This window comes from Aulonocara stuartgranti (genome assembly GCF_965226115.1).
Source record: "Aulonocara stuartgranti genome assembly, chromosome: 5".
Taxonomy (NCBI): Eukaryota; Metazoa; Chordata; class Actinopteri; order Cichliformes; family Cichlidae; genus Aulonocara; species Aulonocara stuartgranti.
In genome coordinates this window covers 5,151,465-5,176,833 of record NC_138943.1, presented here as the reverse complement: position 1 = coordinate 5,176,833, position 25,369 = coordinate 5,151,465, and the positions used below count along the sequence as shown (strand labels likewise).

The window sequence follows — 25,369 nt, the reverse complement described above, 5'->3', positions numbered from 1 at the left end:
ATAAATGAAGAAAGGGAGATGGATGCAGGGCAGGACACAGGCTGATCTGGTGTAGAGATAATGGTGTGTTTTTCAGTATTAGCGCACCTTCATACACTAACCCACCTCAGGAAACCGGTCGTTCCATCATCTCAGCAGACAAATCAGAGTAGCATACATACATAATTCCACCATGTGAACAGGAGCCGTCAGTTCGGCATACAGACGACAAAAGGTCTGTATGCCAAACTGTAAATTGGCAAGTCAGGGTGTCATAAAGTGTATGCTGATTTGAGAACGTAAGCTGACTGGACAGAACACCGGCATCGCAGCGACGCACAGAGAAACGGAGAGCCAACATCTCCTGACCCCTCTGTCCCCAAAAGTGGACCAGGTGAGAGACCACCTCATCCATAGCTGCAACAAACTGTTCCCAACATAAGCTCATCTATTGAAACATTTTCAACTTTTGCTTCTTTTGCATGATCTTGGCTCTAGCTAAGCTAAAGTAAGCGATTGGGCTTTTAGGGTGGAGGAAACACATTCAACATCTGATTCGCTATAGTAAAAATGCAAAAAAGTAATCAATGTGCCACATTCAATTAAAGATCAATGTAATTTTAAAAAAATCTATTTTTTTAAATAATCATTGGATGCAAAATTGTAATTGAAATTAAAATTTAATTAACTGCCCACTGTTAGATAGTTAACACAAAAAAGCTTGAATTTTGCGGTCATTGTGTACTTACTGAAATATTGGAGATTGTTCAGTAGCGAAACACAAATTTAAAGCCAGAATACTTAACACACAAACTGATTCTGTGGCCGCAGATTTCAACCCCAAGGGGCGTCAAGTGAAGGGTGAACATTACTTTGTAAAATATGATTGATCAACTAATCTGGAACACCAGTCTTAATAACAGAAAGACATGAGCAAATAAATCAATGAATCAATCTCCAGATCAGTGGTGGGACCTTCATCGACTTCCTCCCAGGCCGCTGGGAGCAGACTGGTCTACGCGTTTATGGAAGACATGTCCCTCTGGACACATTTAGGTTTATTACAGACAATTAGAGTTAATCGGCGGTGTGGTACTCTCAGGTGAGAGGCTCATTCAATTGACAACCTCCCAAGCGGAAGCACACTTGCTAATTACTGAATCACCACGCAAACACACCAGGCGGACTCATACAGGCTGTCGCGTGATACCTTACTCACCTCTAGCACAACTAGCCAGAACACCTGTAAGATTCAGCAGGTTAGTAATGAGAATCTGACACATTTACACCTGTTAGTGCAAAATAGCAGGAGCGATTTTACAACAAAAAACACCCACTGGGGAAAAAGAGATTTGATTTATTAACTTGCAGCAGCTTTGTTTAAAACCAAATTGCTCTTCAAAAATTGTGCTGTTCAATTTTGTTTTATTGTCTGATCACATGTTTCATTGTGTCACGACATTCATTATTTTCTTTACACACAGATCAAGAGGTTCGAATGAAAGCAGAAGGAAACAAACTGCATTTAAAAGTCAGAGATCTGAGATGAAGTACAGTTGAACTTACTGTAGGAAAATCAAAATCCTTCTGGTTTACTAGGTTCAGGACATAATCAATCCGAGACTGGTTCTCAGGACAGGCTAACTGGCAAGGAGGTGTGAGCGTATTCATGGCCGCCACAATCGTCTGTATGAAAAGAACACACAAACACAAAAAGCCTCATTCATTAATATTATTCATAAATGTGTTTACACTGCCTCAAAACGGCTTTAGATACAAATTTTCATCATCTTAGCCCCTCAGTCACCCACGCCTAGAGGCTGTTTAGCCATCGCCAACAACCACCACCTGCTAGTGATAAATCTGTATTCCCCATGTGGTTGGAGGTATTCGAGACTGCACCGCAAGCCTCCATCTGATTGCTTTGGTCGCTAGCAGGTTGCTTCTGCACTTTTTGAAATTTCTCCACCACCCAGCGAGTGGGTAGTGGGTGTTTGTAGACGAGATGATGCAAACTACAAGTGACTGTGACAATGTGGTACTGCCCAAAGTAACAGCAAGGAGAGTTGTGGTGCAGCAAATTTTTGTAACGACTCCCAGCTGGTTGGGAGCGCACATGGGGTCGCTGACCGGTCTGAAGCAATGTGTGACTGAAAGCCTCCTCGCTTAGAATACAGCATTGAGTTTTGGATTTTTTTATTTATTTTTTTAAGAAGCTATAATCCATGTTTTTTCCTCTTTTAGCCAAAAACCTGCATATCAGACAGAACATTACAAAGAAACATCATTCATCTATCAAAGGAAAAAAGAACAGTGTCTTACCTCTATAGCTTCTTTAATGTTGTTTTTAATATCATGAATTTTCTGTTTTTTCTCCCTGTGAAGAGAAGAGTTCGCATGTGCTTTATTTATTTATCACTTAAAAGCATAGATGGCAACTAGCTTTAATTGACCTAAGCTACAAAGGTTAACAGTGAATGATGACATTTAAAGAAATATTCATGTACAGCTATAAATCCAAATATGGCCATCGCAGTGCAACAGGGACAGGAAACAATATTTTTAAATAAAAACTGTAATTACACAGAGATGTTTTGTTTCTTCAGTGTCAGTCCCAGTGGATTCCAGTGGAAATGTGCTGTGTAATATTAACTTCTCCAGGATGTATTTGTCAGCCTAGAGCTAAATTATATCTGACATCAGTATTACGACTGCCCCACATACACAGATATTTTGTTTATTTGCTGACCAAGTGCAACCACTGAATTTTGCTGATACCAAAGAAGAACAGAACAGCTTGTCTTAATTTTGACAATGACATTCATTAATAGGGATGGGTACCGGTATCCGGTGCCATGATGGCACCGGTTCTGACATAAACGGTAGTAACCAGACCGAAAAGCAGCGCACATTTCGGTGCTTTATTTCGGTGCTTTTTTTTCCTGAGCTGAGATACACTTCTAGCCAATCATTTTACGTTTCCGAGGATAGTAGGCGGGTCCAGGTAGGTACGTTCTTTTAGAGCAGAGCTACAGATTAAAAATGCCCAAGGCGAAGCGGTCAAAAGTCTGGCTGTACTTCACAGCAAAATATGCAAACTCAGCAGCAACAAGTGCTTTAAGCTGATACTGTGATACTGTCAAAGGAAGTAACACCTCAAATCCGATGAAACACCTGGCGACGCATAGCGTTTTTTTTAAAAGCCCAGAAATGCGCCGAATTTGATAGCTTGCTGCGAGACCTCACACCGAGCACATCTACTGCGGGTGGGTTGCCTGTTATGCAACATCCCCCAAAAACCCGGAGAGGAGCGTCCTGGCCCCTAGCCCTGCCAGTGTAGCAGAAATGATGACGGATGATGATGGCAGCAGCAGCCATTCTTCTCTGCATGAGTAACTTAATGTTGTTCGTGTGTGATTTACGTTGAGTAGGCTAACCACGTTATTACATTAATGCACGTAAGGTGAACTAGCAAACACCGTCGTAGTTACATGCGGCTGTCTTCTTGTTTGATGGCAGATACTCCCTTCACCCTGGCCAAAAAGGCTAAAATGACCAAAGAAAAAGAGGGAAACAGTTAAACATGAGAGGTTTTTGGACAAAGTTTGTGTTTTTTTCCAGTGTTTAAGCACTGCTTCCAGCCAAGAGTGATACCATATATGCCCTATAGCTGCAGAAAAGGCTAACATTGTTATATTTTTACAAAAAACAAGCTGACCATGAGAGGTTTTTGGACCAATTTTGTGTTCTCCATTCTTTAAGCACCCGTTTGAGCACCGTTTGAGCACCGGCACCGTTTCAAAAGTACCGGTTTGGTACTAGTATTGGATAAAACCTAAACGATACCCATCCCTATTCATTAAGCACTAAACCACACAGCTAGTTGATTGTTATAGTACATTTTTGTACTATAGTTTGAGAAGTCATGAACACCAAGGAGCCCAAAGTACTGCTAAATTAAATAATACGGTCCACATTTTGTCCTTCCTTGTCGTTGTAGAGATAAACAGAATTTCACAACATGGCAGTTCATGCAATCTGTGAGCTTTGCTGATATCGCGAAGCACTGACGTCACACAGAAACATAAGTGCTGGATTCCTTCAAATGTGTCCTGACAAAACACAAAAGTCTGGTTGTTGAAATTCAGATTTGATAATGAATTCCACAAATATCTCAACAATGGGCTACTTAACCTTACAGCAAGAATACAAACCCTAAAATTAAGCGTATACAACTTGTGCTGAGGGGAAAGATTTTAAATTAAAGGCATGGGTGGATATCTCTCGCTCATGCGTCCTATGTAAAATGTAAACAATACTTCCCAGTTGTAGCCACTTCACATGTTAATATAAAAGCACATGTGGGCATTTTAATCAGCTACCATCGCTAGCTGGCACTGAAATAGTAAAATATGTCAATATTTTAACCAAAAATATAATATTTCTGGGATGAATGCTGGTCATTTCTAATTGATATTCGAATCTTTTAAAGCGTTGTTGATAATAAGGTGGATTAAGAACAATTATATCAGAACAGGCAACACAACAGCAGCACAAATTCTCCAAAACAACCCCGTGTCACTTATTCTGAGCACTTTCTGCCTTATTCCAGATGTGAATTTTTGCAGTGATCCTCATTCTCACCTATGACTATTTCTCCATACAGAGACCAACACAGCTGTACAGATTTCTTTCGTCTGCATATTTACAAATATTTTTAAAAAGCACCCAATTTCTCTAAATAATTGCCATTTAAATTCATGGCAGTAGGATATATTCCTGACTGGTGAAAAAAAACAAGTCAAAAAAGCACAGAAGACCTGAACACGCACTGCAACTGACCTAATGACATGAAACGCAATCAGGCTAAAAAGAGAAATCCACCCCAAGTACAAAAATCCATTCAGAAAATTGCTTTCACAGGATTTTTGCACACATCCCTGTTTTGTTTTTTCAAGGCAAATATTAATCGATTCCTTTCTGATTGCTGGTCAAACCAGTCGCTGACTCTATGTGACAAAATTCACCAAAACACATGCAGTAAGCAGCTTCAGGTACTTTTCCTGCTATGAACATATGTGTCACAGTCAGTAATCACTAACTAACAGCAAGTCTGTGAATAACTTGATAAAAGGTCAAATAAAACCTGACTGTGTTTGAGTTTGTGATCTCTCTACGGTCTAAAGCATAAGTGTCAAACTCTGGCCCGCAGCCTAATTACATTTGGCCCGCGAAGCCACACCAAATTACTATTAGAGCTGGCCTACTGGTATTATACAGCTAATATATATATTGTTTAGTATTAAGCTTTGCTTGTTCCATATTCAGTTTTTCAGCAAAACTTGTTTGAGTCCATAAGAAAAGATTCATTCTCATATCTGGAGGAAGATTTTTTTTTTCAATAAATATTAATGTTAGCCCACGACTTTGTTCCAGTTTTGAATTTTGGCCCACTGTGTATTTGAGTTTGACACCCCTGGTCTAAAGGAAGCTTTGCTCAGGTAACACTCGAGTACAACCATGAGTGCACTCTGTTGACCACTGTTGACCTACCAAGTCCAACAGAGTCAGTCCTTTCTCCCAGTTAAACTGTCATTAATCTAAAAGAAATGATGTGAGTTTCTAAACTCAGCTGCTTTAAATCAAATCTCCTAGATAACAGGCTGTAATTCATAAGGCTACAGCTTTTATATCAAATTATTAACATCATTCTATATTACCACGGTATGCTTTAAAGTGAGCTTAAAAAGCAAGTTGCTAGCCTATGACTCGCGTCCCTCTGCTTCACAGTCAGATCCATCTCTCACTCATAATGTCTCGATTTATTTTAAAAAAACAAATAAAATGGTGATGGCACAAATACTCAGTTTGATGTTAGTCTATAGGTTTACCTGGCGACCCAACCTTGTCATGTGTTTCATTCTCTTTGTCTAACTTGTTTATATTTTCTTCCAGTTGGCTTATTGGTTGACTCAACAGTTGTAGCCTGTCTAAAAAAACAAATAATAAAATAAAATAAAAAAATATTGTCCTGATGCTTTTTGGCTACATCTATGTGAACACTCCCACTCGCCTGAAAATACAACAAAGTGATTGAAAGCATTGTTAAGAACATGCCAAAGTAGCATGTGGTGATATAACCCTACCCATAAAGAAATCCCAGCCAATCAAAAGTATACAAGCAAGCAGCAAACAATGCAGCACACGGCAGCTTCACCTCCATCCTAGCTGGGAGGAGCCAGGATGTGAGGAAGCAACATGAGTGAGGGAATTGAGGCTCCATGTGAATGTAATGAAACTCACTCAAATGCTATATTCCTCACACTAGGACCTCCACAAGATAAATAAGTAAATAACAGATCACCTCTATTAAAAGGAGCTGTCCTGCTCAGTCATCTCTCGTGTCCCCCACCCATTTCCTGGTGTGTCACTAAACACCATCATCATCATCATCCCACTACCGGCTCCTTACAAATACCTGTGCCTGACCTTACCTTGAATGGCAAAGCCTTGCATGCAGAGGGGGAAACCCACAGAGTGAAAAGGAACCCTAACAAAGACTGGGAATTCATCACTGCACCGGGGCGCCTGGGTCTGTGAGAAGCGTCTGTTTGATGCGACCCAAAAATAAGCACATGATGATTCTTCTAGCCCAAAACCCCTTTCAAGGAAACTGATGATTAAGAATAGAAAAATGTGACTTTTATTTCCACTGCATCAAGTTGGGAAGGAGTTTTAGGAAATTCACAAGACAGGGTGGCTAAAAGCACCCAAAGCCATGTTTCCACATGAAAAGCTGACAAGGACAAAGCCTTCCTCCTGTGCCACACAACTTTTCACTAATTTGCTCCACAACAATACAAAAAAGCCCCAACAACTTTATTTTCCTGACTCACAGGAATGACAGGAGCTCCTCCCCTCTGTTAAGAACATCGGGTTGAAAAAGTGAGAATATGTTTAGTAAATTTTACAGTTTACCAAAAGGAAAAACCTTTTACTTCTTTGTTATAAATGCGAGACAACATAAAGCACATCTAAAGCTGTGTAATTACCTTTAAAAGGCATTTTGCTGCTTAAACTTTCTCTAAGCAACCTTTTTCAGTCACTGCGTCTATTTATCAGTAATGTTAACAAACAGCTGGCTCACAGCACAACCCAGACACCAACGCAAACTTGCAGTAAGTACAAAAAAAGACAAACTCATGTTACTTCAGATGGTACACAGTTCAGCAGAATTCTCCATAGGGATTTTGATTATGAGCCATAATACTGTAGCGATCCAAAGTGAACATAATACGAGGTTTGATATTGTGAAACGATGGTATGATATCAACCTTCCTTAAAGACATTATATTCACCATGTTGCAGAAAAAAAAACTATAACCAATCAAATGGCAGCGATCTTCTACCAGTGTGATTGACAGGAGATCAGTGTTACCATGGAAATGTTTAAATCAAGCTCTATTGTACCAGTGACAAAGTTAGACAGGAAGTGGTTGGTTAGAAGGATGTCCACCTGTTATGTTGGGCAGTAATCAGTCCATACCAGCAGTTAGGCTAATGTTAGCTAACATTAGCCAGAAGAAAGACCGTCTGATGCAACTCGGCTAGCAAATATTCATCCGGCATTGGTAGTCTTATTAAATAAACTTTTTTATCCTTATACTGACACCAAGGTGTACATTTATCTTTCAGCCACTGTAGACTGCATATAAATGACAAGCATAACAGGTCAGGACAAACTGGAGTTTGTCTCCTCACTGATTTGGTTGATGCTAATTGTAGATAGAACGCGAGTACGTGCTCTGCCGACGTCACGTTGACTTCAGTGCACTTAACGACAGGTGTCATTACTAACAATGGTTTTCTGGAAGAAAGAGTCTCTGGGTGTTGCAGAGGCTTAATTCCCAATTGTCTACACCTGACGAGGCGTGGATAAAGGCATGCCTCAGGTTGGCTCAGGGAAAGATGCCACTTCTTACCTTCATGCTCTACGGGCTGTCGTCTTTAGCTGAGGTTAAGTAATTTAAAATAAAACCAATGTTTCTGCAAACTCTGGACTCAGTCTACACTTTATGTTGCGTCGAGCCGGGCTGTGACATAAGGACCTGGAAGTCTGTTTTAATTCTTATAAACAATGTGGAGTATATTTAACCAGCATGCATCTCTACTGATTTTAGAAAAGGTAAAAACCAGAAGATCCTGCTGTGCATGAAGTTAATACAAAGTAAGGAACTACTGCAGCAGTGCTTCTGCAATCTAAAAACAGTTTACACTCGCTGCATTACGAGGTTTTATAAAAAGGTAAATGCCTCTTAAAATACTGCACTTGATGCATATTGTTTAACCCACTATGATAAAATACTAAGATATATATATGGAATTTGTTGGTGTATAGACATGTATAGAATATTTTTTTAAACAGTTATCATAAAAGGCTTTCAATCTGATTTACCATTTTCACAATGAATCCAATAACATTTTGTTTTTTCTTTCATTGTCCAACTAACACTTCAAATACAGTATTTCTATTAGCTATAATATAAAAACAAGCTGGAAACAGCTGCTAATTCATCACTTCTAAATATATGGTTAAAGAAATTATTTATAGGCAAGAACAGTAACATCCAATGCTTCTTTTTACTTCTGTATTTAAGGTGATTTTAAAAGTAATAACTAACCAAGTCTCCTGCTCTACCTGAAAACTTGAAGACTGGTGGGAAAGGTATTTTGTATCAGTGGTATCTTCTTAATGCCCCATTACTCCTCTCCAAAACATCATTACATAATTTAGGTATTTGGTCAACAAATATGTCAGTACCTGAGCAGATATCCATCTAAATGGGTTCCTTTACTCTAAAGAGAAACTGTGGGAGTGTTTAGTGAATAGTGAACTGAGGGGGAACCAGCGAAACTTACTCTGCGTTGAAGCCATTAACGTGCAATATTCGCATCTGTTTGACTATCGTACTTTTCCCGGATTCACCAGCCCCTGAAAGCAGAGAAACAACAAGTCAGACAAGAGTTTCATGAAGTTGTACAAGCAACTAAAATATCCAGGAAGGAGCAGAGATGGAAGGCATTTTGATGTTCCAAGGTTAGACGAGTCCTGGAAGCACTAAACAGCGATGCCTTTAATGATTTGAACTACAACAATGTTGCACCTTAGCAGAGAAGTCCTGTCCATTGTGCACAGACATTGCCCTGTCACAGGCCTTACCTACTTTTAAACAGTGCATGTTACACAAAAGCCAAAAGGCGAGACCTCGATGTACCCAACCTAAGAGTCAAGAACCTTTTACTTTTCTTATCTCTTTTTACTGCTCTTATCATTGACTGCTCTTATCTTACGTATGAAGAAACTTGAGTTTTACTTGAGTATTCCCATTTCAACAGTGCATTTTACTTCACTGTGTTTAAGAAGGAAATATCCTTTTTTAAAACATTACTTCATGTATTTGTTACTTTGCAGTTTCTGATTTTACATTAAAAAAAACAAAAAGGTCAGCGTATTATACACACTGCATTGTTAAAGATTAAACCGGTGGTTCCTGCCACTTCTGGCTAGTGACCTCTTCCAAAGGCAGTTCCTCCAAAGAGAGATTTCCCCTTTAAACGTCTCATTTAAAGAACAATTTTGAGACCCATTATGTCACAAAGCAACACACACAGACCAGAAAAGCAAACCTCATGACCCCTTAGATTTCTCCTGTGACCCAAACCCTTATCTTGGGAACCACAGGTAACTTCATGAATTGTTCTACCTCACCTTGGCAAAGCACTAAACACTAGGATACTACTTTTAACTTGTACTACGCATTTTATGCAACACTGAATCGTAAATACATTTAACTTGTGTAGTTTTACATAGGGAGGCTGATGCACGACACGTGCACTTTCACCAAAGTCTGCCCCTTCTTCCAGAGGCGACAAGGACCAAGGAAAAAAAAAAAAAAGCTCCAACATGTAGACAACTATTCTCTCCCCGAGCATGTCATTCAGGAGAAAAACTGCTAGACCCTGAACCCTGATGTTAATAATTAAGAAAATAAATTTCTGGATAAGAACAGCCTTCAACGTGTCCTTGCAAAACTGAGTGTGAAAGGAGCCCGGCCATCACATCTCCATCCCCAAGCACCAGGAGCCAGCCAGGCTACAGGCCTGCTTTTCAGAGAAGGCGTAGAGCGAGAGAAACAGGCATTCAAGGCAAACTAGTAATCCTAATTTGCACTCTGTAGTCCAGCACAAGGGCTGGCCTTAAGGTTCACACTGCATCATGTCAGGAAGGCTCTCGTGATGAGGCCAAAAATAGCTTTACCAAATAATGGCTAATTAGAGGATATTAATTTCCAGAGTGGGTGGTGTGGACGGATTATGCAAAAAGAGAGAGAGAAAAAAAAAAAGTATGTCATATGCAGTATGAAAACTAGGCTCAACCAGGATGTACGCAGCAGCCACAAATGAACCAGATCACAAGTTTGGTTTTTTTTGGGTTTTTTTACATGTGTGGAGGTGAGAAAGAGCCATGCACAAACGCCCGCGAGTGGCCTCCCGGCCTCTGCGTGGTGCCTGTGTGTGTGTGTGTGTGTGTGTGTGTGTGTGTGTGTGTGTGTGTGTGTGTGTGTGTGTGGTTCCCTCACACAGATGGTGGTGTCTGTCTGCCCCCCTCTCTCTCACATGTTCTGCAATCATGCTCCATAATATCCCATGAATGCAGACAGGCCTGCTTTTTCAACTGTCCTGTGCCAAGACGCTTGAAGCGAATTAGTCGGGACTTCATGGCGTTGCATCAGTTCTTGATGCCTTGCTGTAACAGTGGTCCTTACACACTTTTCATGGGTACAGTCTGCTACAGTGGCACCAACATGAGTTAAACAGGTGAAAATGCTGTTTTGTAGGAACAAAATGGAAACAGTAATGTTAAATTTCACAAAACCTACCCAACAGCAGTAGCCGGTGAGTTGCCCGGTATATCTGTTTGTCTTTTTGGAGCTGCTTCTCAATCTTTTTGTTGGCTTCCCTCTGTGCCTTCTCCTCATTTCGTTGGTCTTCAGTCTTACTATTGCCAAGGCAGCCCATCTTCCCAAAAACCCAGTTGCAGGTTCAGGGTTTGGAGGCAGGGCGGTTGATATGGTTGGGGTAGGTGGGTGAAAGAAGAGGGTGATGGTCAGAAAAGAGAGGATCTTTTTTTAAATCAATCCCAAATTCCTAGACTGGCCCAAGAGAGGAACACCTGGCTCCAAATGGGTGACATGTATCTTGCCAGATGCAGAAGAAGTAGACGCCAGGTAGTAGACAGTGAGCTTCACCAGGCTTTGGCAAAATGTGTATGTGTGGAGGAGGGGATGGGGTGGGGGGTGTGGATATTTACTGGCAATTTATCAGCAACAGATCAGTCAGAAAGGAGCAGAGCTACGATGCCGCCCTTCTCAGATGCTTGATTCCTGTAGTTTTTTCCCCCACTGTAAATCCGCAATGAAGTCATCAACATTGATATGAGAGTGGATGTAAAATTTCCAGCTTCTGGCTGCACATGAATGAGTGTCTAGGGATGGCGATGGTGCTGGTGGTGGGGTCCAGATTCCTTAAAGGTGTATTTTTTTTTACCCCCCCTTCTTTTCCTCCTTTGTTTTAAATATACACGTATGTATATTTTCTCAAGCTTTGATGTTAAATCTTCCTCAGCAAATGTCTCCTCCGGAGCCCATCTTTGGCAGATGCCTCACTACTCTGCCGTTCAATTCATTTCCACTCACAACCAAAAAGAGCCCCGTTTTCTTTTTTTCCATCGACTCTCCCTTTAAATATAATTTCAGGTTATTATTTGAAATCCTATCTCAGGCTGGCCAGGAAAAAAAGCACATTAACAGGGCGGATGGGGAGAAATTAAAAAATTAATATTTCCTCTTAAAATGACGGCATGTGAATCATCAGGCTACAACCCGGGCTTCTGTCTCCACCACAACAGTCACATTATATATAGGAGCCTTATCAATAAGATCCCGTTTTTAGCCGATGTCCAAATTATTTCCTCTCCCCCGTAAGTAGATGCTGGTGCTTGGCTTTTTTTTCCTGAGGTTTCACGAGAACCCCCCCCACCCCCCAAAGAAAAGAAAAAAGGAAAAAAGAAAAGAAAAAAAAGGGGGGAAAGAAACAAGGCCCCTTCTCCGTCCTTTTTCTCTCCGTAACGTCAATTTATATTTCTCCTCACATCAGAAAGCTTCTCCGGGGCCGAGCTAAGGCGGTGTTTGGCAGCTGGATGTCCTTGAATATAGCGCGATATCCAGGTGATATTCGTGGAAAATCCTCCGTTATTTTCCCGTTTGGCGCAGGTACAAGGCGCTGTCAAGTCTCTCGGATTTTTGTATTCCCTTTGAATCCGTATGGTAGATTATGGTTACATGTGCATGATACATGAACATACCGCGGTGTTTTCAATCACTGGTCCAACGGCGACGCTGTCATTTTTAACCGCCGACAGGCCGCGGTTGCTCCGATGAACCGGTCGGGGAGGTGAGACTCGTTTCTTTGCTGTGTTACCCTGAATTATTTTTGCCCACCTTTTTTTTTCTCTGAGAATTGAACATTGAGATAGATAGCGTTGTAGAGGCGGGGTGGGGCAAACGGCTCTCACGGAACCCTGGGAACGAAGAACCGTGGTCAAGTTTTCCGGGACGGAGAAACTCGACTTCCGCTGGAAGCTTTCACAATAAAAGCCGAAAGGACGCATAAGCGGAACTAATCTCTTAAAAATAGATGTTTTCGTCCTTTTTAAGTATTTTTTGCTGACACACACAAAAACAAATACAGGGTGTGTATACAGTTAGGTCACACGTCTTTGATTTAATGTTTTTCTGTGTTTTCATTTTATCTGTATTCTTGCACTCTACAAGACATTGCCTGATTGTATACTGGACCTTTGTGCAATCCCTCAGTTCACAGTTCACTAATTCGAGGTCATTTCTTACTATTATATATGAGAGTTTATTTTGACTGAAAAATAAATAAAAAAGATGCCATCCAAGTCAAAATTACTGGTTCTCATTTCAAATTTTAGACTTCATAACTTGAAACTTCTTTTTCCAAAAGTTTGAGTAAGTTGAAAATTACATATTATCCCACATGTTTGGCCTATGGCTGGCAAAAATAAAATAGTTTTGGTTGTTTTGTTTATTTCTTTCCGTGGCCTGAAAACAAGCTTCCATAATAATTTACAAAATCTCTCTGTTGTGGCCTTCTTCAGACACAAAAAACTTGTGGACTGATGTGTATAATCAGTAATAATAACATAAAACGCTAATTACAATGGAGGTAACGTAATAGTGATAGGGGTTATTTCCCCTGCAAAAGGAAAAAAAAGGTCATAATTTTTTTTTCACCTTATATTTTTAAACTTCACCATCATACACCGGCTGCACCTGACATTTCAGAACAGTTGCCTTTGAGGGAAGTGGCACAAATAGGAAGTTGGGCTGAATGATGACCTTTATCCTATGATTATACATTTCTACCTCAATGATGGTGCCCTACAATGTCCCCATTTATAGGTAGCAATGAGTCATTAAATGATTTGAGTACAAAAATCACATCAGCCGTCATAATTTTTTGGGTTAAAAAATGCAAATAGCTTGTGATTTGTTTTGATAGCAAAGGTCCTCACAGTGATGTGTCATAAATGGCCTCCACAGTAATGTGCTCTCAGCCCCATCCAACACTGGAATTTTAGACTTCCAATTTTAGACAGCACTTTCCACCACTGTTACCACCAAATCCAAGAAAATCTTTTGAACATCTGGGTTTTGAGGGATTATCTGGTGGCACATGGTGGTATAAGACCTTACTAAGACAATTTATGTTGTTTTGTTTAACCATTAAATATACAGGGGTCGGGGTCTTTTAGAATTCTAAACCATGCATTTAATAAAAGGGAACGTCAACAGGCTTAGATTTGAGCCTTGGCTAATTTGACCAGAGGTCCCAACGAAACCCCAGTACTCCTATAAGTGTAAGAAAAAAGGGAAATATTTTCAATATTTTATTTTATTTACTTATTTAACATGTGACATTTGACATTGATTCACTAATGCAAATCTATGTGGAGCTCAGGGCAAAGGGTTCCTGATAAATATAGCCCCGCAGCAACAGAAAATCCCAGAAAGAGCTTAAAATAAAAATCAGGCATCCAAGCATTAATTGAAGAAAAAAAAAAAAACAGCCTTTGAAACTTTTGCTATGTGAAACATTTATTCTTTTCACAGATTTTTGCAGTTCTTCTAAAACTGGCTTTAAAATCCTCTCTCTGAACTGCACAAAACTTACAGCCACACAAGTGGAGTTTTAATTATTTTTAAAATATATTTAGTAAATACATTAATTTTTTAGTGTGTGTGTGTGTGTGTGTGTGTGTGTGTGTGTGTGTGTGTGTGTGTGTTAAAGTATAACGTTTCACCTGAACTGCGAAAACAGAACAAACATCAATACATTTAACCCACCCACCAAATCTTAAGGCCGAGAAGGTACTTTTGGCTTTTATTTTGAGGGTAATGTGAGAGTAACGCTCGTTTCCGCCTGCATGCCACTTGACGCATCTGGAATGAAGCAGGGTCGGATCACATGATTGCCCGGAGCGTCATGAAGCAGAGGTACAGAAGGGGAGAGGCGCCCTCTTTGAAGCAAAATGATTATTATCCTGTCCGCCGCCTCATTCAACACCTCTGACAAACTTTACATCAAGTTATTCAAATATCGGCTCATAAAGAGATTAATGCTTCCATATACATTCAATCGCAGTAACACCGCTAGGTTACTAATAACAGGAATATGCTAATACGACTATCAACAGTTAATAAGTGAAGGGCAACAATCTTGTTTACCAAATTCTTCAGGTGGCAAAAATGGAAAAAAAAAGTCCGTGTAAAAAGTAAGTGATAAAACTTGCAGCCTTTCAAACAGGGGCGGAGCGTGGGGGTGGCTTACGGGGCTTAAGCCCGGGTTGTTTTGTCAGAAGCCCGGGGTATTTTGGAGTGTAATTTTTTCATAGTTAGATGCCTGGCTGACAACTGTATAAAACAAAAAGTACACACAATATTCGAAGCACATAGTGCACACTGTGGGAATTTACGACTGTGCGTGAATCCCCCCCTGATATTGGTATGATCCAAGCTCAGGCACTAAGCGACTGAGCGAGGGGGCGGGGCAGCTGCTGCCCGTGAGTGCGCTGTTGGAGAGACGGAGCCAGCCATACTAAGGAGAGCTTAAGTTTGACCAGGTACCAAAGCAAATCATTCGTACTGTACAAATAATGTAAATATGACGGTGCATCACGAAAGATTGATATGAAACTGATCACTTGACCAATATTACGTTACTTGCTCTTCAAGTGAATCAACAAATGGCAAAATGAAAAGCCGAACAAATGCTATTTTTTTTAGAGTCTTAGCTTACGTGTGTTTATTTCATATTTTCAGTTCTTACCCTCCCCGACTAAATCGGTTTCAGTTATGTACTGAAACATAAGAATGGACATTAGAGGGTTCTTTCAAAGAAAAAACTCAGGTAAATGTTATTTTATATATTATGCTTTGTATGTTGTTCAGTATATTTCTATGCAAAACAAGAGGGATTTCAGTACACAGCAGGATATTCACATTTGTAACCAGATATTTACATACACTTTAGGGAGAAAACATAAAACATTTTTACTGTACAACATCAAAACTTTTGTTTTAGATAAATATTGAAATATCTTTTGAATTAGTTAAATGTCAGAATAAAGAGAGACAGAGCTGTCTATTTTTTATCACTTTCATTAAATTTAGGAGTACATATACACTAAGTTTATTGTTAATTAATAAGAAAACTCCAGAGGATTCCATTCTGAGCTGAAGAAGCTTCTGATAGGTTAGTAGAGTCCATGTGAGTAAATTGGTGGCACAGCTGTGGATGCATATAAGGCAAAACACAGAGCCTGTTTCTGTGACATGGGAAAATCAAGAGATGTCAACCAAAACACCAGGAAAAGAACTGTGGAGCTCCATAAGTGTGGCTCAGTTTGAATACAATTTGGTGCCATTTGCAATTAAAAAACACAGACAGTTTCTCTCTTTACTCTTAAAGTTAACAAATATGTTTTTATATTTATCAATCTAAAAAAATAAACATTTAGTCTGATTTGATGTTACAATTAAAAAAGTGTTTGTGTTTTTATCTGAAGAGTTTGTGAATATCTGGTTTCAACTGTATATTTGATGATTGTCAGCACAAAGAGAGAGAGAGAGGAGCAGAGATTGAGATGGAGAATGAGGACAGAACAGAGATGAACAAGAGCAGGTGAGACACACATGTTAGTCAAATGGTTGCTTACTAAAAGTATCACTGTATCATAGGTACTCATGTATCTCGTACCTAGTGTTTCTTTTTAGGTTTGCTATTTTTCAAATTCTATATTTATTAAGTTCTGCAGGCTTGTTTGCACAACAAGGCTAAATAATTATATAAACTTTTCTCAATCTAAATATTGTACTTTGGTAGAATTAAATAAATAAGTGTAGTGCAGGTCTATGATGATTTTTAGTGCTACTATCATCTAGTTCTGATTGTGGTTATGTCTTGGTTAAGTCCTCAGTAGTCCTGATTTTGAACTGTTGTAGTCCTGTTTTAATTCTGGATCAGTTCTGCGTCTGGTTGAATTGGGGTTTAGTCCCTGTGTCTTGATACAGCCCCGACTTCGTTCTGTCTTGCTGCTTAATTAAAAAACTAGTTTAAGGTGTCCTGCATGTGTGATATATATATTTCCCTATATGAAGTCATTCTTTTTTGAACAAAACTCAAAACAGAGCCAATTAATCTTTCAGTCATTTCTACACCCCCCCTCAAAAAAAAAAAAAAAAAATCCCACATGCATACTACCCTTTAGGGCTAAGCCCCGGGTGTTTCAAATGTCTGGCTCCTCCTCTGCTTTCAAAGCAAATGTATCACATGGTTTGGTACAAATTACTACTTTAATGGCATGTTGTCACATCTGATAGAAAAAGTAAACGTAAGCTCTCCGTTTATAACATTATTATTGTCACTTCATTCCAAACTAAACGGTGATTATAAAAGTCAAATTAGCGCTGTCAGTTATTTGAGAACGAAAAAGAAAGTAGCGATGCCCTGTTGGAATCGCATTTTAAAAGCTGCGAAGAAACTTTCATTAAATTACAAAAGACTACAACAGTGAATGCAAAACAAATGCTGAGACTGATAGAGGACTTCAGGAGGAGAAGGATATCTATAAATCATGTCCTGCCTTTCACAGTCTGCAAACCAATTCAACACCTAATGGAGCTTCTGAAACAGCGTTTACAGGGCTTTGCCAAAGACCACTGAGGTCACATTGCTTTAGTAACTCATGGTTTTTATAAATCTGGCATTGAGAGACTACCAACACTTTTTAGGGTATGTTATGGTTAATGCTAAGACTAGGATAGACCTTTTTTTATATATATATATATCTTATGTCTATAAAAAATACAAAAAATCATGAAGCTGAAATGTGAATTTAGCATCCAGCAAAAACAAGATGTAATAATATTAAAAATTTTGTCTTTCTAACAATGAATATTGTGCTGTCATTGTTAGTCATGAGCGAAATTTAGAAGTCTCCACCTCGACGTTAGGTACTCAATAAATAGTTCCATGCCATCTTTACTTTGATATAACGGAAGTTTATTTCAAATGAAAGAACAATTATTTTTGTCATCTATAAGTCAAAATTGGAATTATTATTTCAGAAATTCAAGCCTTTTTTTCCTCAGATGTTTGAGTTAGTCAAAATTCTGATATAGCCACATATGGCTGAAAAAATTGTTTGTATGTTTGATTGTTTTTTTTCCACTGCTGGAAACAAACTTCTATAATAACACACAAAATCTCTGTTTGCATGATTATTTGTTTATCCTCCTAGAGCATCAGGAGCTAAACAACCAATCTTGGCACACAGGTACATCATAGGCCCCCGGAGGTTCTTATCTATATCAGATATTACAATGTCATCATGTTGCCAAGGAACCACCTAGCAACGTGCTAAAATGACCAGTTTTTAGTTGTTATTCATGCAAAACAACCTTTAAAAAGCTCAGTATCATTTTATTGTTGGACAACAATTTATCATTTATATCCACAAAAGTTTAAATATGCGTGATATTTTACACCTAGCATATAAATAGCATCTACCACACATATGTTTTATTTATTTATTCACTTTTCTCACTCTGATTAAGTATATAGGTTTGCCAGCAGCATTAACAAGCCTAACATTACTGTTGCATGGACATGTACTTGTAATAAATACTTTAATATTTAATTTACCAAATACTTTATTTGGTAAATTTTGCTCATTATTAGAGTTCAAAAGGATTATCCGAGATACGCTCACTAGCTAATGACCATCCGTGAGTGTGTGGTTTCACAGTCACCCCCATCCCACCCCCTCGCTCATCACATCTGGTTTCAAAACACCAAAATGATGACAACAATAATGCTAAACATGAGGTAAAAGGTACATCAGAAATTTTGAGGTAACAGGTCGTCAGTAGCTAGTGGGTGAGATCACACTGTGTTTGCTTTGAGGGCTATATCACTGACGTCGTACAGATCCTGGAGTCTTAACAGTCTTAACAGAGTATTAAGAGCAGTCTGAAGCCTGAACTTTGGACTTATTCCTTATACATCCGGTGACCTTATTAACATCCATTTTTTGCCGTCTTTACTATGTACATTTACCATTGTAAGAGCATATATGTGACAGAAAATCTGGAAAAACATAACACTTCATAATGGTTCTACCCTAAACTTACTGACGAGCTGCAAAAAGCAATAAAAACAATTATTTAAAGTAATTAAACAGACACCGAGAGCCATTCAAAAAAAGGACGTCCTGTCATCTTCACTCACCTCCTGGCGATTTAGATATGCAAGTGGCTCTTTGGCCTTTAGATCACAGACGGATGCATGTAAAACACACACACACACACACCTCCCTCCATAAATGTGTCAAACAGCAAGAGAAACAAGCTCAGGGCAAAACACATAAAGGTCATCAATGACAACTAAATGCTGCTGTGGCTCACTAATGAATGCCCACAGACGAGTGAAAAAAGACTAATAACTTCAATTTCAGAAGCAATATAAATGCAAAATCTCTGTAAACAAAACTTTTCTCAGTTCAACGGCGTTTTTGTCGTCGCAAACCACGTGCACTTCGCTTATAAGGTTTTGCCAGTATACTGAAAGGAATTTTGTACAGTCACCTGCAAACTGTCAAAGTGGGTGGTATCATGAACTATGACAGTAAAAATCTCAACAAACGCAAATGATTTGACCATATGTGGCATTTCTGTAGGTGTGAGCAATAGAGCCTTTGTCCTTATGCTGACCTGTACTGAAGGTACAGTCAAGGAGAAAACTTACACTTAAATAATTATGATATTTTCTGTGCACACTAACTAATAAAGTAAGTTAAAAGCTATGACAGGAGAATAACATTTGTCCTCTTTGTTTATCTCTAAATCACTTCTCTCAACTATAGTAACAATAATGATGGTTTAATTCTGTTTAAACCAATTTGTCACCCAAATTTACATTTGGGTGACATAACTTTATTCAGTTATATCATGTTATGCTTACATAAATCCTCTAGATGGTAGCATCTCTCACACATATAACATTCACTGCAAACAGATGTATCTACAGTGTTAACATTATTTTCTTCTTATATATAAACGAGCATGCTTATTGAGTGTTATCTGACGCTGACCAGAGAAACACATCAGCTTCCATTAATTTCTGGTTCACTTCCTTCCTTCTTTTGCCCAGCTGCACAGCTCAGATGTTCTTTTTATATCCAATAAAATGTCGTGTTTTGCATTAGTACGACAATATTGCAAAGTATTAAAATATTCCAAGAGCTCACCTTACTTCATCTAAACATGTTTCAATTGCCTTTTATCAACACAAAATGCACAGGTTTATTGAATATGAACAAGTTGTGTTGATTTAACTCAGTTGTTTAAGTTTCTGCCAATGTCCACTATTGAAATAAATAAATCCAACTTGGCCTTTTTTCAGTGTAGAGGTGTTTTGCAAGTCTACAAAGTTTTATACAAAAGGAAATATGCCATGCCTTTTTCATAATTAGCTATTTATATTTGCATATGTGAAACATACAGATATAAAAACAAATCTAAAGCAGACATGCTATGTCTACTTACTAATGGAAGCATAAACAATGAATGGTAAACGCTGCTATTCTGTGCACAGTTTCCATTGTGTATCATGGGTCTCTCACATATTATCAGCAGGGGTGACTCCCCGACACTGCTGGTGACATCATTTCTTGTACTATAAAAGCTGACAGGAGGACTGAAGACTATCACAGACCACCAGCTGTTCTGCGTACTGTAGCCCGACCATCATGCGTGAAATTGTACATCTGCAAATTGGACAGTGTGGCAACCAGATCGGCTCAAAGGTAAAATAAATAAAATATATAGACAAATGCATTAGCATCGTTAAAACTTCCTATGTAATTCTTAAAAAGATTATTTAAAGATGCGTCAGTTTGACTATAAACCACTTTTTACTCTAATTGTGGTTGAGATAAAATGACAGAAAATACTTTTCTTTACTGGCCGCATTATTTTGCTTTTTTCTATTTCGGTGTATATTGTCACATGCAATTTTTCTTTGCATATCAAAAACAGTTTTGAGTGACACAGGGTGTTCCCTGTCAGGCATTCAGGCTAAAGATAAGAGCTAAAATGAGAACTGCAGTGCGAGCACTGGGTGTGACATTTTTATCGTCGCTGACACAAAAAAGAGAGTGAAACTACAAGATAATAAAGCTGAAAACATAACACTTTTAGATACTTTTAAAGTTGACTCAAGATGCTGACTTTAAATAACTTTACCATTTGTACAACTCGAGATCTGAGCTTGAGGAATCTGTTATTAATTCTGTATTGTTTATGTAAAGATTTCCATTTGTACAACCTGATGTGTCTAATACGTAAAACTAAAAAAATGTTAAAAGATAAAGTCAATTATTGTAGCAGTCAGCGCAACTTAATTAAAGTCATTTCGAATATATTGCATACGTGGGAAGTTAAACAAACTTGTTGATTTTTGCAGTTGAGACAATTTTTTTAAAAAATCTAATTTTATGTCCAATAGCAAATTCTGCACATCGTGTGTGTAAATAAACTCCAGTTTAATCCAATTTACATGCAACAGAAGAAAGCTTTAAAAATCATATATGAACCAACCACTTCCTTATTTGTTAAACTACACACCCTAAATTTTTTTATTAATCTTAATGCTATACTCACAAAACACAAAGCACAAAATAATCTAAATCTAAAGTGTATTCAGAGGCTGTTTGAAATTAGAGAGTAACAGTTTGAACTCAGGGCGGAAAAGTAGGGGTCCGGACAAATATTGAGGGATTAACTGGTGGAACATTCAATATGAAAATGTAAAATAAATGTTTAAAAGTAATGTGGTAACCAACTTTAGTGCTGATGTATGGTTTTCATTTTTTTTATTATCTATTAATTTGGTGAGATGTTATAAATTTCTTGTTATTTAGAAAAAAACAGTAGATTTAACAGCCTGATATTTTAGCCTACACCTTTTTGTTTTAATGGTCATTAGGGTTGTAAATACTGCAAACAGTGATCAAAATATATTTTTAAAGAAACCATTTAAAGACCTTAACATCAAAAGTGTTAAATGAAGTATTAATTTTCTGCATCTGCAAACATTTTTGCTTCTGCTTATGTTATACTGATGCTTTTATTTCTTGGCAGTTTTGGGAAGTGATAAGTGAAGAACATGGGATCAACGCAACAGGCATTTATGAAGGAGACAGCAACATCCAACTGGAGAGGGTCAACGTCTACTTCAACGAGGCGCACGGTGCGTTATTAACTTGAGCTGCTTTATCTGGCTTGATAAATTTCAAATTTTTATTTATAAATTCCAGCTGTTTACAAATTTACAAATAAACAATATTAAAATTAATTAAGTCTTTTTTAAAACTTCAACTGTGTTTGCAGGTGGTAAATATGTCCCCAGGGCCCTACTGGTGGACCTGGAGCCTGGCACCATGGACAGTGTAAGAGGAAGCCGCATTGGGGCCCTTTTTAGACCAGACAACTTCATCCATGGTGAGATAATCAATAATATGCAAACTCTGAAACTCTGAAACTTTCTGTCTCACATTTCACTGCTTTTGATTTTCATGACTTTTTGAGAAAGGAGGCTATATGCAGTTTACTATATTATACACTACATGTTGTGCTTTGGATTTAGAAAGCTCTTGGATAGAGTTGTACAGTGTAAATGCTATATTATTTTTATAATATTAGCCTTGCAGTAAGAAAATAATAAGGTTTCCATCTTGGCTTTATTAAAAAAAAAAAAAACAACTGAATTTGACTTATTGAATTTCAGAAAGTAAAACTGGTAAAACTGATAAAAAATTATTGCAAAATAGCTGTGCTAAGCATTTAACCTGTGAAAAGTTGATACATTTACTGCCCTAGAACTGAAAAATGTCACAATTTCTTTTCTTTTTAAAATTGTGATGCATGTTATCAGTATCCTTGACCTACATACATTTATTCTGGCATTACAGGAAACTCAGGAGCTGGGAACAACTGGGCAAAAGGCCACTATACAGAGGGCGCAGAGCTGGTGGAGCAGGTGATCGACAGGGTGAGGCACGAGAGTGAAAGCTGCGACTGCCTGCAGGGATTCCAGCTGGTTCACTCACTCGGGGGCGGCACTGGTTCTGGAATGGGAACCCTCATCATCAACAAAATCCGTGAGGAGTACCCCGACCGCATCATGAACAGCTTCAGTGTCATGCCGTCGCCTAAAGTCTCTGACACGGTGGTGGAGCCCTACAACGCTACGCTGTCAGTCCACCAACTTCTGGAGAACACTGACGAGACCTACTGCATTGACAACGAGGCCCTCTATGACATCTGTTTCCGCACGTTAAAACTGACCACGCCGACTTACGGGGACCTCAACCACTTGGTTTCCATGACCATGAGCGGGGTCACGACTTCTCTGAGATTCCCTGGACAGCTCAACGCCGACTTGAGGAAGCTCGCCGTCAACATGGTGCCCTTCCCTCGCCTTCATTTCTTCATGCCAGGCTTTGCCCCTCTGACGCCACGTGGCAGCCAACAGTACAGAGCTCTCACTGTACCGGAGCTCACCCAGCAGATGTTTGACGCCCGCAACATGATGACAGCGTGCGACCCGAGGAGAGGCCGCTACCTCACGGTCGCTGGCGTCTTCCGTGGTAGGATGTCCACCAAAGAAGTGGATGAGCAAATGCTTGCCATCCAGCAGAAAAACAGCAACTACTTTGTGGATTGGATCCCCCATAACGTGAAGGTCGCCGTGTGTGACATCCCACCTAGAGGCCTCAGAATGGCCTCCACGTTCATTGGCAACAACACAGCTATTCAGGAAGTGTTTCGAAGAGTGGGCGAGCAGTTCGTCATGATGTTCAGACGGAAGGCGTTTCTCCACTGGTATACGGGGGAAGGTATGGATGAATTGGAGTTTACGGAGGCAGAGAGCAACCTCAATGATCTGGTCTCAGAGTACCAGCAGTACCAAGATGCCACTGCTGATCTAGATTGGGAACCAGAAGAGGAAGAAGAGGAGGGACCCTCACCATCAGCAACAAGAAAGGCACAGTCTAAGGTGGAGGTTACGTTGGAAACAGTGACTGAAATGAGCAAAGAAGCCAAAGATGAGTAGAAGATAGAAGAAATGTTGGAATATTGGTATTAAAATGAACTCTTACTCTGTAGTTTGTCGCATCTGTTGTTGGTGTAAGTGATAAAAGGTGCTGCAACATATTTGCAACAATAATGGTGATTGTCTGCTTTGTATTCTTAAACTGATCATGTGCTTGAATGTGCGTTTTCGATTTTTTTTTAATTTCACAGTAAATTTGTTAAATACTATTTTTGCATGTATATATGAAAAGTAATGTTTTGGCAGCAATATATATCCATCAGCTTTAAACATGAAGTGTCACCTTTACACTGCTTGACCAGTATCGTTTGCATTTTGCATAAGTTGTGATAGCAATTAAAAACAGTAAAACAAGAGTGAAATTTTGTTCCAACAATGAAAAAGGAAAACCATATTTTTACTTTTAATTCAGTGACACAATTTTAAGCTAAACTGGACTAAACTCAGCTCTACTGATGGACGTTCCTCTGACAGCACACTGACACTGATACCGGCTAAGGCTGTCGCACAGTTTCCTCCCACTTTCACGAGCCTGGGGCATAGAGATTACTCATAACTCGAACAAACTAGCTGCACTCTGAGATAAGTACACATGCTGCCAAGATGTCCAAGTTCAACCGCAATAAAGCCACACTGCACTGGGATTAAAGAAAAGCCTGTAAATCACACGGGGGTATAGGTTATGGTGACAAGTGCAGTATTGCCCCACAGAGGACAAATTCTACAATGTAGCAACAAAGCTAGGAAGGAAAAACAGCTGTCATGTTTACCAAAAAGCAAGCAGGGTTAATATCACTCAAAAAAGAAAAGGACTGACTAAAGAGAGATATTACTTCTCATTCTCAATAGTTTGAGTATTCAGTAATAACTCAAAAGCTATGTAAATGTTAAAAAAATAACTTTATTTCACATAATCCTGTCCAGCAGCATTAACATTTATTGTAATTTTATTGAATAATTATGTAATTAACCACAAGATATCACACTCAGCTTGAAAAAATTACTTGGAACTGTCTTGCACTGGAAGAGATAAGGACACCAGTTTTTACTTGACACAGCACTCACAGTACTAGCAGTTCCCAAACTCGTCCAGTAGCTCATCTTCCCATTGACAAGGACGACCATTTACCCCAAGGTTGTTACTCTGAGCCAGAACTAGGTATGACAAAACACTTTCAAAGAACACTTTTGAAGAAGCAAAACTTGACTGAAAAAACACTGCACACAAAAAAACTAAAATATATTTTTTAAAGGAAATGTGAGTATTGCTGTTTTCTTTGTAACGCATATTGCAAATTTTCTAAAATATTGCTCCTGAAAAATACCGCCCACAGTTGTATATATATTAAAACAATTTTTTAAAGATCTGCCAATAAAGATTTGTTTTTTGAGGGGTGGGGGTAACTTTTTTTTGCTATATAAACTAAACTAAACCTAACTGAAAACTGAGCAAAAGGGGGGGAAAGTGAAAATAAATCCTGTTTTCACTCAGTAAAACAAGTCTGTCACTTCATAATTGCGCAGAGAAAATTAAGAACGTAATAAAGACTCGGGATCTACAGAGCCT

At 38.8% G+C, this 25,369-nt stretch overlaps 2 protein-coding genes across 5 annotated transcripts in view; one reads left to right on the top strand and one right to left on the bottom strand.

Annotated features, from left to right (window-relative positions):
* Window positions 1–25,369, bottom strand: part of LOC309707119 (guanine nucleotide-binding protein G(s) subunit alpha-like) — a 58,748-nt gene that overhangs the window by 26,668 nt on the left and 6,711 nt on the right. For 3 of the 4 annotated variants that reach the window (XM_082534249.1, XM_082534248.1, XM_082534250.1), the window contains 3 exons: window positions 8,899–8,971; window positions 2,302–2,356; window positions 1,546–1,665 (listed from right to left, as the gene is read on the bottom strand). In XM_082534249.1, coding sequence (XP_082390375.1) covers window positions 1,546–1,665; window positions 2,302–2,356; window positions 8,899–8,971 — 248 coding nt within the window. Of the gene's footprint in view, window positions 1–1,545; window positions 1,666–2,301; window positions 2,357–8,898; window positions 8,972–10,919; window positions 12,666–25,369 lie in introns of those variants that run through there. The other variant, XM_082534247.1, reaches the window with a different exon arrangement.
* On the top strand, window positions 14,925–24,156 carry tubb1 (tubulin, beta 1 class VI). Its single transcript, XM_082534246.1, has 7 exons — window positions 14,925–15,247; window positions 15,447–15,534; window positions 16,238–16,308; window positions 20,371–20,491; window positions 21,828–21,936; window positions 22,077–22,187; window positions 22,658–24,156. Exons 4-7 carry the CDS (start codon window positions 20,435–20,437, stop codon window positions 23,800–23,802), a joined length of 1,422 nt encoding a protein of 473 aa, XP_082390372.1. The 5' UTR covers window positions 14,925–15,247; window positions 15,447–15,534; window positions 16,238–16,308; window positions 20,371–20,434; the 3' UTR covers window positions 23,803–24,156.